This window comes from Fonsecaea nubica, assembly GCF_001646965.1.
Source record: "Fonsecaea nubica strain CBS 269.64 chromosome Unknown Scaff14, whole genome shotgun sequence".
In the NCBI taxonomy this organism is placed as follows: Eukaryota; Fungi; Ascomycota; class Eurotiomycetes; order Chaetothyriales; family Herpotrichiellaceae; genus Fonsecaea; species Fonsecaea nubica.
The window spans coordinates 367787-380542 of NW_019173687.1; the positions used below are offsets into that span (position 1 = coordinate 367787).

Here is a 12756-nt window from a genome sequence, read left to right on the forward strand (position 1 = left end):
TTTTTGGGCGGAAACAATGTGGAGATCGAGGCTGGACAAAGCCAGAGCTGAACGATGAAGCGGCGAGGCGGATATTGATCGCGAGCTCCAGCAAAACCCAAAAGAACCATCATGACATCACCTGCCACCAAGGACATACGCACTACTGATGATATTGTACGTTAGTCTGGCAGCCAACAAAACATTATTGAAGTCCATTACGACTATGGCAGTGAGTTCAGGTTGCCAGCCACTTGTAGAGATCCTGCTGTAGCCCTGGAGACAGGCATAGACTTTTGGAGTGAATTGGTCCTTCTCGCGCTGGCCGTTCTGATCTTCATCCCGGGTTCATTGTGCTGTGAATGGATCTAAGTAGCAATATCGGCCCTTTACAGATATCAATCAGACCAGAGGCAAGGGGGCACGATGGGCCAGAAAGCTCGACTTCAATATTGCCACTACTGATGCGGTCGCTGTCAGTCAAGCTAGGTGTATTCGATGTTGGTTTTTTCTCTAGCCCTGAAATTTCTGGATATTTTCGTCATTGCTGGTCCACCGCAAAGGCCGATCACGATCAAACGAGGCATCGTTCGTTGCAAGGTCAAGCCCTGATCGAAAGGCGGGAAAATCGTCGTTTGCTCTCCACAAAATATGACGTTTAGAAGGCTCTAGTCAAGTCCATATTGCGCAAGGCTTTGGAACAGCTTCCCGCCAATCGTATCCACTGCCAAGTATTTGTTCCGCTGATGTGGCTAGGAGGGATCGTTACTCATTACTTAATCGGCCACCAGCCACATTTTGGTGAAACATCACGTGGTGACGCGCCCAACGCGACCTTCCCCGCTTGTTCAAGCCCGCCAAACTGCGCGCAACCATATTGCTTCGATGGACACAAACTCATACACTTACAGATTATCTACGAGGCTCACTTTATAGTTTATTTCTTTTATATGCCACATTGGGATAGTTCAGGTTTCTCCTTTCAGCGTCTTATGTTATTGTCAATTCCTCGAGTTTGTGAGCGGCTGCCCTTCCATTCCAACCATGGCGACCAGGGCCTCTGGCTTGAACGGTTCAAAGCGGCCATTCCGCGATCAAAAGCGACAGACCAGGCTACAGTTCTCGTCTCTGTCTTCCTCACCTCCCGGGCCAGGGAGTTCCAGTCCACGTGTCTCAGATCTACAAGCTGGAACAGCATATACGCAATCAAATACTCTCCCTCGCCGATCAGACGAGCCCTATCCTGAACCTTCGTATCCACCAACTCTAGAGGTTCCTGCGGAATCGCATCACCAAAGTCATGGTATGGTCAAGTTTAGTACACCTTTGATACAACTGACCGCTTCCAGAACGATCTGAAGAACTGCATCAGACCTTATTTCCCTCGTCGCCCACAGTCCACCGAGTTCTACAAATCGATCTATCAGACGGCACGGACGAAGATGACTTGATCTCTCCCGCTCAAAAGAAACGCAAATCGTCCTCTACACTTCCGCCGGCCCAACCAACCAGTCTACCTTCGGCGAGGAAATCAAAGCGTTTAAACCCCGACTCTTCCCTTAGTGAACATGAGGACTCGCCATTACCCAGTTCCCCCGCTCCACGGAGGTCAGGAAGATTACGTCGCAGGCCATCGCCGTCAGGAGGACAGTCGAGTCGGCAGTCGAGTCGCCCTAGGAGTTCTCGCTCTGTTCCGTCCGTGGAAATCTCCTCCCCAGCCTTTCGCTCTACCTTTTCCGACATTGGATCTCCGGAGACGAGTGACGATGACGATCCTATCATGACATCCAAGCCGACAACACGGAGGAAAACAAGACTAGATAAAGACGATCCATTCATCGTCAATGACAACGAAGACCCCTTCGTGATAGACCAGAAGAGCCTCGAGAGATCGACGCCAAAGCGGAAAAAAGGCAGGGGCGATGACTTCGTGGTGGATGATGATGAAGTGGAATTTATCTCTTCTGAGGATGAGAACGATAGAACTAGGTTACAGCCACCCACAAAATCGCGAAGATTGAAGCCGAAGCACAAGTCTTCCCAAGCATCTAGGCGCCGAGCCAGGGAAGAACAGGATGAACTCGAGGAAGATCTCCACGACTTACAGGATTCAGTTCAGGAAGTAATTGAACCAAGGGCGCGAACCAGAGGAGGTCCGGTCACAACTCAACGCGATAGGGCTCGAGAGCATTTCCAGCTCCTGAAGAGAAGGCGTGCAGGTGAAAAAATCCCACGTGTCCGCGACTCCGACGAAGAATCAGACGAAGGATCGGAAGGTGTTGACATCAACTTTATCGGCCGGCCACATCTCGACGTCTCCAGCGACCAGTCCTCGGATTCGGCGAGTGATGTGGACCAGGTAAATGACGACAAAGATGGACAAGAGGACGACGACGATTTTGTTGTTGACGATTCAAGAGGGAGACTCGGCCGGCCACATTCGGATATGCCGCTACAGTTCACGTCGTTTGCCTCGGCCAAACCAAGACAACTCTTCCCTCACATTATCGAGTGGATGGTCAAGAACAAAATCGCGCCGGCCTTCAGCCGCGATGATCCGGTGTATAACCTCGCCTTTGACCGGCTGGACGACCAAGTCAAAGCTCAAGCAGGAAGCAGACTTATCTCGGCAGCATGGGGTACCGACTTCAAACGAGCCATACTGGCAAGACCGACTATGAAAGTCGTAGCATTGCCAGGCGAAGATGACGAGCACATGCGAACCTGCGATGCTTGTAACCGTACCAACAACCCTGCTCGCTATGAATTCGTCTTCTCTGGCACACCGTACTACAAGAAAACCCTTGAACCTGTCGATAATGAGGATGAGGATGAGGATGACGGCGTCGAAAACGACGGGATTAATACCACCTACGATGAAAATGGCCATGCTATCTCTGCTCAGCAAACACGCTTTTATTTGGGTCGTTTTTGCGCTGCCAATGCCGAAATGGGACATAAACTCACGCACTGGAAATATCATCTCAACGAATCCCTGATGACCTATCTTGAAGCACAAGGTGTTCTCTCAACGGACGCCATCGTCTCGCGCGAACAGATGAATAAAAGGAAGCGCGAAAAGGAAGCAGAGAAAATCGTGGACAGCATGCAGGAGACGGGTGTAATTGCAGAGTTCTGGCGCGAATTTGAAAATGATCTCAACGACGCGAGGTTGGGGATGGAGGACTTTGAAAAGCGAGGTGGGAGGTCAAAGGGAAGAATTGGGGCGATCCGAGTGACGACGGGCGGACTGGTCAGGGAATGGAATAATGACAAGTATCGGCTGACGAAGGCCTTGGAATCGGATTCAGAGCAGGAGTAAGAGGCTGGATGTAAAAGAGAAATCAAATGGGGATGCACGGGCACATGAATGCACGCGAGAATGCTGGCGGATATCGGGTTTTCAAGCATCCTCGAAGTCACCTCTGGCAACTCGTACCTGGATGCCTCATGAGAGAGAAGGGACAGCCTGCCTTGCTTTTCTACCTTGGAGCTGTGGCCAAGAGCTGCTTGGGCATGAAACCTTTTGGATGGAAATCACTCTGACGACTGTCATTATTTGGGCAAAGTCCTACAGAAACAAGTGCAAACAAGACAATATAACAAGTGGCCGAGAGCTGTAGCAGCAGTACACACGCACACGAGATTAATTCTCTACATATTCCCTCTTGTCTCTTCCTTCTTCCCTCTTCTCTACTTACGTATCTCATACTCGTGATTCGTGATTCGTGATTCGTGACTCACGTCGAGAGAACCTAGGTATCTACGGTAGGTAATTCGTCCCATCATCCTGGCTATAGTATGCCATCAGACGCAGCATTCCATCGAAATGACAAAGAAGGAGAGAAGGAGAGATGAGGAGGAAGGGAGGTGCGGAGGGAAGGCAGTCGGTTGGTTACAAGGTCCAAAAAAAGAAAAAGAAAAAAAAAGGGTGAGACGGGGTCATTCTAGTAGGGGTTATGGACATACACCTCGTACATGTGAACGAAATCCTCATCTTTGCTTGGGAAGTACATAGTGAAGTGGTGAAATAGTAGTTGGGATTTTGAACAGGCACACGGCGTAAGATAAGAGGCAGGCTGGCCGGTTGGTTGTTTGGTGTATTTCCACCATAGAGGTATATATCACAACGACAACACAAGAATAAAACCCCTTCGAAGCCGCCCAACTTGTTGTCCGTGGTCTGAGGCCGATGGCTTTTCCATCCACCACCACCACACCTCTTTCGCTGCCCTGCCTGCGCGGCCATGTAGGTATTGTACAAGATACAGGATTGTATTCGTCACTTTGTTTCCGGGGAGGCTTGGCTTTTGTCTTCCTCCACTCGTCGAATGGACTTCCCAGCCTTCGTTTTTAACTCAGAACGGTGGCTTCAAAGACATACACTCGGTCGCAAGACGCAGGCGAGAGAGTGGCACATCCTTCACGAGCGAACTTCCAGGTTGACAGTGCAAATCTGCCTGCTCCGCAACTCACAAGAAGAGGCAGGAGAACCTGGGTTCTGCCGAGGGGTTTGCCCCAAGGAAATCCCAGCAGGAGTTGACGCCATTCCATCCGATCCCATCCTCCCCATCAGGATTCACATTCGAGATTGATATTACAAGGCCGGCTTCGCGTCCCCATGTCCGGGTTGCTGGCCGCCCTGGATGATTCCTTGCGTTCCCTGTTCCATTATCCCCCTCTGTCGCTCCTCCTCCATGTACTGCTGCTCCTCGCCTAGCGCAAGCGCATAGGGGATCCCCAAGAGTAAAATGCTGGTCGCGATGACCCACAGGCTCTTCCCGCCGAAGGTGACGGAGGCGTTAGCTGCGGAAAATACGGTCTGGGTGGCAGAAACGAAGCGGGCGCGGGTTTTCGGGGGCACTATATCACGGAGCGCGGAGAGACGGTCAATGATTGACTCGTCTAGGGGAGCGTCGACGGCGTCGTCGTCGGAGATCTCGGAGTCTAGATTAGATGAAAATGTTAGATCATGAACGTCGATTTTGTGGCTGTGGTTTGCGAGTGAACTGGGAGAAAATCGTCCAGAGGATGGATTGATCATTGGTCCTCGACGAAGAGGGACCAGACACAGCGAAGGCACAACTGAGTATAAAGCATAACAACAAGTGGCGCAAGGGGGAATATTTCCTCACCGGTGTCAGTGTAATCTTCATCGTCGTCTGCCAACAGAGCGCCGTCCTTGGTCGTGTCTGGCTTGTTGATGAAGTGCTCATCTTCAAGTTCTTCAAGCTTGACCATTTTGCTTTATTTTGGGGTGGCTAAGATTCCAACACCAACAAATATGAAAGATATTAGAGCGTAGAATAAGATGGCTGTGGATGTAGACGGCAGGAGTGATGAATTTATTGAATGATGAAATACTTTGGTACGAGAAACTTGAAGCTCGCATGCTCTTTTCTCCGACTGCGAAATTTCGGTGCTGCGGTCGGGTGGAGCAGGAGATCCCGAGACGCACATCCTCCCTGTTGTCCAAGTCTCCAGTCGTCTAATTACTAGGTGTCAAGAGTGTAGGGGTGTCTAACGGGGTGACATATAAATTTTATTCTGCTTCGGGTCTTCGCATGCTAATGCCTATTTGACCTCAGGACTTTCGGTTCACCGACCAAACCACTGAACTCGTCAGTTGATCCCTCTGAACTGCGCGCTATCGGGAACGATTCATGCTTCCCGCCTCATCAGCCACGAATCTAACTGAACGCATTGATAATCTCGACGACTGTGGTTCGGAAACGTCAGCGCTTTCATTCGGTCATGTAGGGTATTTTCCCAAGATGTCGACTTACAGGCAGGTTTCAAGCTGGCGCCGCCGACCAAAAATCCATCCACATCAGGCTGCTTGGCCAAATCCCTGCAGTTCTTCTCGTTGACGCTTCCACCATAGATGATTCTGGTGTTCTCGGCGGCTTCGGTCGAGACGGCGTCCTTCAACCATTTTCTGATGGCTGCATGAACTTCCTGCGCTTGTTCTGCAATGGTTCGGATGCGTTAGTCACGCCTCACACATGTCGGGGAGTCTTTGCTTCATACCAGTCGTTGCAACCTTGCCTGTCCCAATGGCCCAGATGGGCTCGTATGCGATCACCACATTCTTCCAGCCATCCTTGCCGATAGACTTGTTCACCGCGTCCAATTGTCTTGTGACAACATCGACCGTGATACCCTTTTCCCGCTCCTCGAGACTCTCGCCGCAGCACAGAATGACACCAATTCCGCCGTCGAGTGCGGCTTTGGTCTTGCAAGCCACGAACTCATCTTCCTCACGGAGGATGGTTCGGCGTTCCGAGTGACCCAGCAGTGTCCATGTGATCCCACTGTCCTTCAATTGCGCCACTGAGATTTCACCGGTAAAAGCCCCGTTGGGCTTGTCAAAGACATTTTGAGCTGCGACTTCAATGTTGGGGGAGAGGTGTTCGCGGGCCAGCAGGAGGTACAGACTCGGGGGTGCGATGACTACTTCGGTGTTCGGGTCTTGTGGAAGAGACAGTCAGTCAAGATCTTTCGGTGATCCCTCTGAAATAGCATATTCAAGCAAGTAGAGACCGAGGTGTTAGCATACCGAGCTTGGCTGTGGACAAGTTGTGGACAATCTCTTTGATGGACTTGATCGTCCCATTCCTGGTGGAAGTGGTGTGTCAGTACCCGGTAAACACCCTTTGACCGGTTCCTAAAGAGCGCAGGGTCTGTGTGTCTGTCCTCACTACATACATTTTAAAGTTGCCGCCAACAAATGGTTTTCGACCCATCTTGAAAGGTTTGCAGAAGGCTGAAGAGGAGAAGGAGTAAATAGACTGTTGCTGGTGATATACCGGTATAAAGTTAGGATGAGGATGAACAGGCTGAAGAGTGTAAAGACACGGGAGAATGAGTATCCAGGAAATAGAATATCTCGGAGAGCGAAGGAAAACTATGAATAGTGGAAATAGCAGAACGGTAGAATTGCTTTTCTCTCGCTCTCTATTCTGTTGACATCGGGGACAACAGGGCGGGGCTGCCAATGATGGTCGGTCGAGGGGTAGTTGGGGTGAGGGAAGCTCTTCCGAGCATCTCGGTCCATGCTTTCCTCCGTTTTATTATCGTCCCTCTGGTGTATATAAAGTAGCCTTCCTCTGGATAGATCTAGATGACTATATAAGAGAGCATAGTGGCATTGTTTTCGACATCAAGCCGCAGCGCCGGTAGTTGATCCTGACTACACCGCGCTTGGAGTCTATACTTTTGGTATCCCAACCGCAAACTAGAAAGAATGTATTTCCTCGGACCACGCCACTCTTTTGCCACTGTAAGAGGAGATCTCAGGTGTCAAGCACTAGCAGTTTATAGGTAGATATATGGCTCAATCAATCACAAGTGAATGCTGGAGTCACCCAGGAGTCAAGGACTGACATGATGACCGTAAATGAAAGTGCGCCTGATATATCTTGTAGTTCACCGTACTCAATACGTCACCGCAGAAACTTTTCCAAAACGCAAATCTCAAAATATTTTCTACTTTGCGAGATCGAAATAATAGGCGGCGAACTGGGTTTGTCTGGAAAGTCGATGGTTAGAAAGGACGAATAGTTGAAGCGACAACTACTTGAAAGCCTTCATCCTCGCACCGCTTCGCCTTTCACCCACACTTATTTTTCTCTGCCTTTATTTACCCACCACGCCACCGATCAGTTGCGCCATCGGGTTGTCTCCCTCCATTCCACCACTGGCCAGCGACCATGGCAGCCAAACGCCCAGAGAACCCTGACGGGTTGCCCGCAAAGCGCCAGAAGACCGCTGGCGGGCTCGATCCTAAAAACAATCCTTACCTTGCTCACTGGCACGACAACGATGTGAACGGGTACACAAACGGCTCCTCAACCCCTCCGATTCCCAGCGACAGCCCTCTCGCCGACTTCCAACGGCACAAGACCACGGCTGCGTTGGCTCACAAAGCCGAAGATTCCAAAACCAATCCTTTCACAGGCCGTCCTCATTCCGATCGATACTTCTCCATACTGCGTACCAGAAGAGATCTGCCTGTCCATGCCCAGCGGGACGAATTCCTTCAGTTGTACCAGAAATCCCAAATTCTAGTTTTCGTGGGCGAAACTGGGTCAGGAAAGACGACGCAAATCCCCCAGTTTGTTCTCTACGATGATTTGCCACAGCAAGAACGAAAGCTCGTCGCATGCACGCAGCCTCGTCGAGTGGCCGCCATGTCGGTCGCGGAACGTGTTGCGAACGAGCTGGACGTCAAACTTGGCGAAGAGGTCGGATACAGCATAAGATTTGAGGACATGACAAGCCAAAAGACGATACTCAAATACATGACCGATGGCATGCTCTTGAGAGAGGCCATGAACGACCACGAGCTCACAAGATACAGCACGATTATTCTCGACGAAGCCCACGAGCGGACATTGGCTACAGACGTGTTGATGGGTCTATTGAAAGAGGTGGTTTTGCGTAGGCCAGATCTCAAGTTGATCATCATGTCTGCAACCCTGGATGCTCAGAAATTTCAGCGATATTTCAACGACGCGCCTTTACTTGCTGTTCCTGGTCGAACACATCCTGTGGAGATTTTCTACACCCAGGAGCCTGAGCCGGATTACGTTGAAGCTGCTATCAGAACCGTTTTGCAGATCCATGCCACGGAACCCGAAGGTGATATCTTACTATTTCTGACCGGAGAAGAAGAGATCGAAGATGCATGCCGAAAGATCTCGCTGGAAACCGATGAAATGGTTCGAGAGGCTGACGCGGGCCCGATGAAAGTGTATCCCCTTTACGGCACGTTGCCTCCTGCACAGCAGCAAAAGATCTTTGAACCTGCCCCGCCACCGCGGCGACCTGGCGGTCCAGCGGGTCGTAAATGCATCGTTGCCACCAACATTGCAGAGACGTCCCTGACCATCGATGGGATTGTCTATGTGGTTGACCCTGGATTTTCCAAACAAAAGGTGTACAATCCACGTATCAGGGTCGAGTCCCTCCTCGTTTCGCCCATCTCGAAGGCTTCCGCTCAACAGAGAGCTGGTCGTGCCGGTCGTACTCGGCCCGGAAAGTGTTTCCGACTGTATACTGAAGGTGCCTTTAAAAAGGAGCTGATCGAGCAAACTTACCCTGAAATCCTTCGTTCAAATCTCTCATCTACTGTCCTGGAGCTGAAGAAACTTGGAATCGACGACCTCGTGCACTTCGACCTGATGGATCCTCCCGCTCCTGAGACTTTGATGCGGGCATTGGAGGAGTTGAATTATCTCGCGTGTCTGGACGACGATGGTAACCTCACAACCATGGGCAGGCTGGCGTCTGAGTTCCCTCTCGATCCAGCACTGGCAGTCATGCTCATCTCTTCCCCCGAATTCTACTGTTCGAACGAGATCTTGAGCTTGACCGCTTTGCTGTCCGTGCCCCAGATCTTTGTCAGACCTGCGTCCGCGCGAAAACGGGCAGACGAGATGAAAAATCTCTTCGCTCACCCTGACGGCGACCATCTGACCATGCTCAATGTCTATCATGCTTTCAAAGGCCCTGAGGCGCAGGCGAACCCGAGGCAATGGTGTCACGATCATTTCCTGAGTCTCCGGGCTTTACAGTCTGCGGACAATGTGCGTCTGCAGCTAAAGAGAATCATGGAGCGGGAAGAATTGGAATTGATGTCAACACCATTTGAGGACAAAAAGTATTACGAAAACATCCGACGCGCACTCGTGTCTGGCTTCTTCATGCAGGTGGCAAAGAAAGAAGCTAACGGCAAGACTTACACGACCGTGAAAGACAACCAAACTGTACTTTTGCATCCTAGTACGGTCCTCGGCCAAGAGAGCGAATGGGTGGTTTACAACGAATTTGTACTTACCAGCAAGAATTATATTCGGACGGTGACCAGTGTCCGAGGCGAGTGGCTACTCGATATTGCACCAGGTTATTATGACATAGACAGCTTTCCCAAGGGCGAAGTCAAGACGGCGCTTCAGAGGATCGCGGAGAGGGTAGCTCGACGGCAAAAGATGAAGAGCGGACGATAGAGATGCAGCCAGGGTCCGGATACAGCTTAGAGCACATGCAACACATGCCACACATGGCCACCATGGCACTGCAGCATCAAGCGAAGTAGTGGGCAGCATAGTCGTATAATTGGGCTCACACCTCGAGCGGCGGAAGACGCTAGACCGCACCGACAGATCTGGACCGACGTTCGAGCCGGATTGTGTTTTCCAAGCGGTGAAGCAAGTCGCCTGCACCTTGTCAGCATCTCCTAAGCCCTTGCTTTACGAGTCTTGTACCACCTAATGCGCAACACATCGGCGAGAATCTAGTCAGAGCATCAACTGTTTCACCGCTGGAACCAAACATCCTTTGTACTGTACGATTGATAGAAGAAAAGACACGGATGCGCCTCACACGGCCCCGGGCCAGTGGAAGAGGTGATGGAAAGGGTTCGGAGACCTGGCCCATGGCCCCCAGAGCCTTGCGGCCAGTGGTCACTTCAGGCCCGTGGCGTTGATTCCGCCCTCACAGACTGGCGGCCTCGATGGACCTTACAACTACTCGGTACAAACATGCCAAGTCAGATGAATTAGACGAAACACACTTCTGCTTCACGTTGACAAATTGCTGTCTAGCTACTTCCTCTCCTATCACCATCAGTCATTCTTTGCTGCGCACTAATCACTCGAATAGGTCTCTGCCTTTTCCCCAGAAGGTCCAAGAGCGGGCTGAAACCCGATGGCAAGCTGTATCTTGGCTAGAAAATCGTCATTGGACGCTAGATGATGGGGACCCTGGGCGTCTCACTTTTGGTTAAACCCTTGGACTCAGCCTCAGCTGCTTTTCCCGACTAGTCTGCATACTTTTTCACCCCAGTCTGTCTCGCCGAATGACGAACCACCCAGGGCGAATGCTTGCTTTTCATCGCACAAGCACTGACAAACGACGCCAATGCTCATTCGACAGCCCTAAACGGCTTATCCAGCTGGCAAGAATGAGCCTCGCGACGAATACTGCGCGCCTAATCTGCCGCTCAGTTAAGTGTTCTCGAAATATGGGGGGGCGGTGCAATGGCGGAACATATCTACGGCACCTCCGTCGAGGACTTCGTGGCCGCTGGTGTATAACGTGCTCCGAAAACTACTCTCTTTCAGTGGCCCGTGTTTCCTGATTCCAATCGTTTACTTTTCAGCCAGCAGGTTGTTCCCCAAAGGTCTGACGTCTGTTCTCTTTTAATAGTTGTCCTTGGTTGTGTTTCCAGATACTGGTCTTTCCTTGAGGTTTCCTTGTTTCCGCACGGCTTGTACTCGTTTATTCAAAGCCTGTTCGATGCCCCAGAAGTTGAACTGTCGCTGAACTAATCCAAGAGATTATGGTCTCTGTCAATCACTCGCTCTTCACATCCGATCTCCTGATGGCGCACCTTCGAAGACAAGACACATTCAACGACTCTGACTACGTGTCGTGTCCGGTGGGAGGCGAGTGGTGGAAGTGTGAAGATGTGAACTATCCGACTTTTATCGGATGCTGTTCAAGCAATCCCTGCTCTGGACAAATGTGCTCTCCGGCCAACTTGTCTCCTATGGGCTTTGGTGCTGTCACGACTCCTGTCCCGGACTATCCTAACCACAGCTGCCCATATGGTGGACTTTGGTATACTTGCGCCGACAATTCTGTTCCCTTTCAGGGCTGCTGCGACAGTAACCCGTGCAATGGCCAAGGATGCCCTGCCTCGGATCTACGACCTGCTGGTGTCCATACAGTGGTCGTCGCTGGAAGTTCGACCTTCACGGTTCCCGCCACCGTTGCAACGACAAGTTCAGCCTCGGTCTCATCCGCACCCGCTACGACGACATCGAGTACGGCGAGGGCACAGCCAGCCTCGAAATCAGTGGACACTGCCGCGATAGCTGGTGGCGCCGTTGCCGCCGCGGTGAGTCTGACAATCATCATCGGGCTTGCGGTGTTTTGCCTCATACGGCGGAGAAGAATGAAGCGGTCACTGCAAGAATCCGCTCAGCTTGGGCGAGAACCCCTAGAATACAAATCTTTCTACAAGGATCCTTTCGGTGCTGGTAGGTTTCACTTTGCTCTTACACTCCTTGCTGCGTTTGCTAATAGACCACATCAGTCATGACACCGCTTCCTCGATACTCAGGAAGTGCCTCCACTACTCAAGGTCCTTTCTCGCCCGCACCGGCTTATTACTCGCCCCGAGCGCCGAGGTTCCAGGACGACGGAGAGCCTCAAGAGATCATGGGACTCGGCCTGACGCCAGATGAATTCAATCGACGTCATGCATCGAGATCTCCTGTCAACCACAACATCGATGGTCCTGTTGAGCTTGCCACATACCGGTTCTCCGCTAACCCTCCCGATGCCGAGGCTCGAAGCCCCCTTTTGGAGACACAGCCAAAAGTCAACCCCACCGACAGACTGGCGACAGACGGAGAGTTGGATTCACGATCGCGACTGCGCAGTCGTCCAGCAGTGGCTGACTTGCGTGGAAAAGTGTCGCGGAGTCCTTCGAGAGGCCCTGCCAGAGGTCTCGATTCTGACGACTGAGCGAAAGGAAGATGGTTGCTGCTCATATTCAGCTACGATCCCGACTGGGAGATCGGCGTCGAGGCAGAATATGCGACTTTCTCGATGATGGCAAACCCTCAACCAGACCCTTTTCTTGCCATCATGATCGAACAATTACATGGAGGGCTAAAGCACAGTCTCCACTCAGGCGATGCATGTCAAAAGACATATTCCCGGATTAAATCGAACGGAATGTCGCAGACAGCGCAACAATCTGAT

At 51.4% G+C, this 12756-nt stretch overlaps 5 protein-coding genes across 5 annotated transcripts; 3 read left to right on the forward strand and 2 right to left on the reverse strand.

Annotated features, from left to right (window-relative positions):
• Positions 1-1023: 1023 nt before the first annotated feature.
• AYO20_03160 (hypothetical protein) lies at positions 1024-3301 on the forward strand (the record flags this gene model as incomplete). Its single annotated transcript, XM_022641463.1, has 2 exons — positions 1024-1282; positions 1329-3301. The coding sequence occupies 2 exons, from the start codon at positions 1024-1026 to the stop codon at positions 3299-3301; spliced, it is 2232 nt and encodes a 743-aa protein (XP_022502665.1).
• A 1275-nt stretch (positions 3302-4576) lies between these two features.
• Positions 4577-5220, reverse strand: AYO20_03161 (hypothetical protein; the record flags this gene model as incomplete). The annotated part of the gene is made up of 2 exons (XM_022641464.1): positions 4577-5064; positions 5115-5220. The coding sequence occupies 2 exons, from the start codon at positions 5218-5220 to the stop codon at positions 4577-4579; spliced, it is 594 nt and encodes a 197-aa protein (XP_022502666.1).
• Positions 5221-5669: 449 nt separating this feature from the next.
• Positions 5670-6725, reverse strand: AYO20_03162 (triosephosphate isomerase; the record flags this gene model as incomplete). The annotated part of the gene is made up of 5 exons (XM_022641465.1): positions 5670-5698; positions 5766-5948; positions 6010-6450; positions 6539-6597; positions 6688-6725. 5 exons carry the CDS (start codon positions 6723-6725, stop codon positions 5670-5672), a joined length of 750 nt encoding a protein of 249 aa, XP_022502667.1.
• Positions 6726-7691: 966 nt separating this feature from the next.
• Positions 7692-9989, forward strand: AYO20_03163 (pre-mRNA-splicing factor ATP-dependent RNA helicase PRP43; the record flags this gene model as incomplete). Its single annotated transcript, XM_022641466.1, has 1 exon — positions 7692-9989. One exon carries the CDS (start codon positions 7692-7694, stop codon positions 9987-9989), a length of 2298 nt encoding a protein of 765 aa, XP_022502668.1.
• Positions 9990-11323: 1334 nt separating this feature from the next.
• On the forward strand, positions 11324-12516 carry AYO20_03164 (hypothetical protein; the record flags this gene model as incomplete). Its single annotated transcript, XM_022641467.1, has 2 exons — positions 11324-12026; positions 12083-12516. The coding sequence occupies 2 exons, from the start codon at positions 11324-11326 to the stop codon at positions 12514-12516; spliced, it is 1137 nt and encodes a 378-aa protein (XP_022502669.1).
• Positions 12517-12756: the final 240 nt, after the last annotated feature.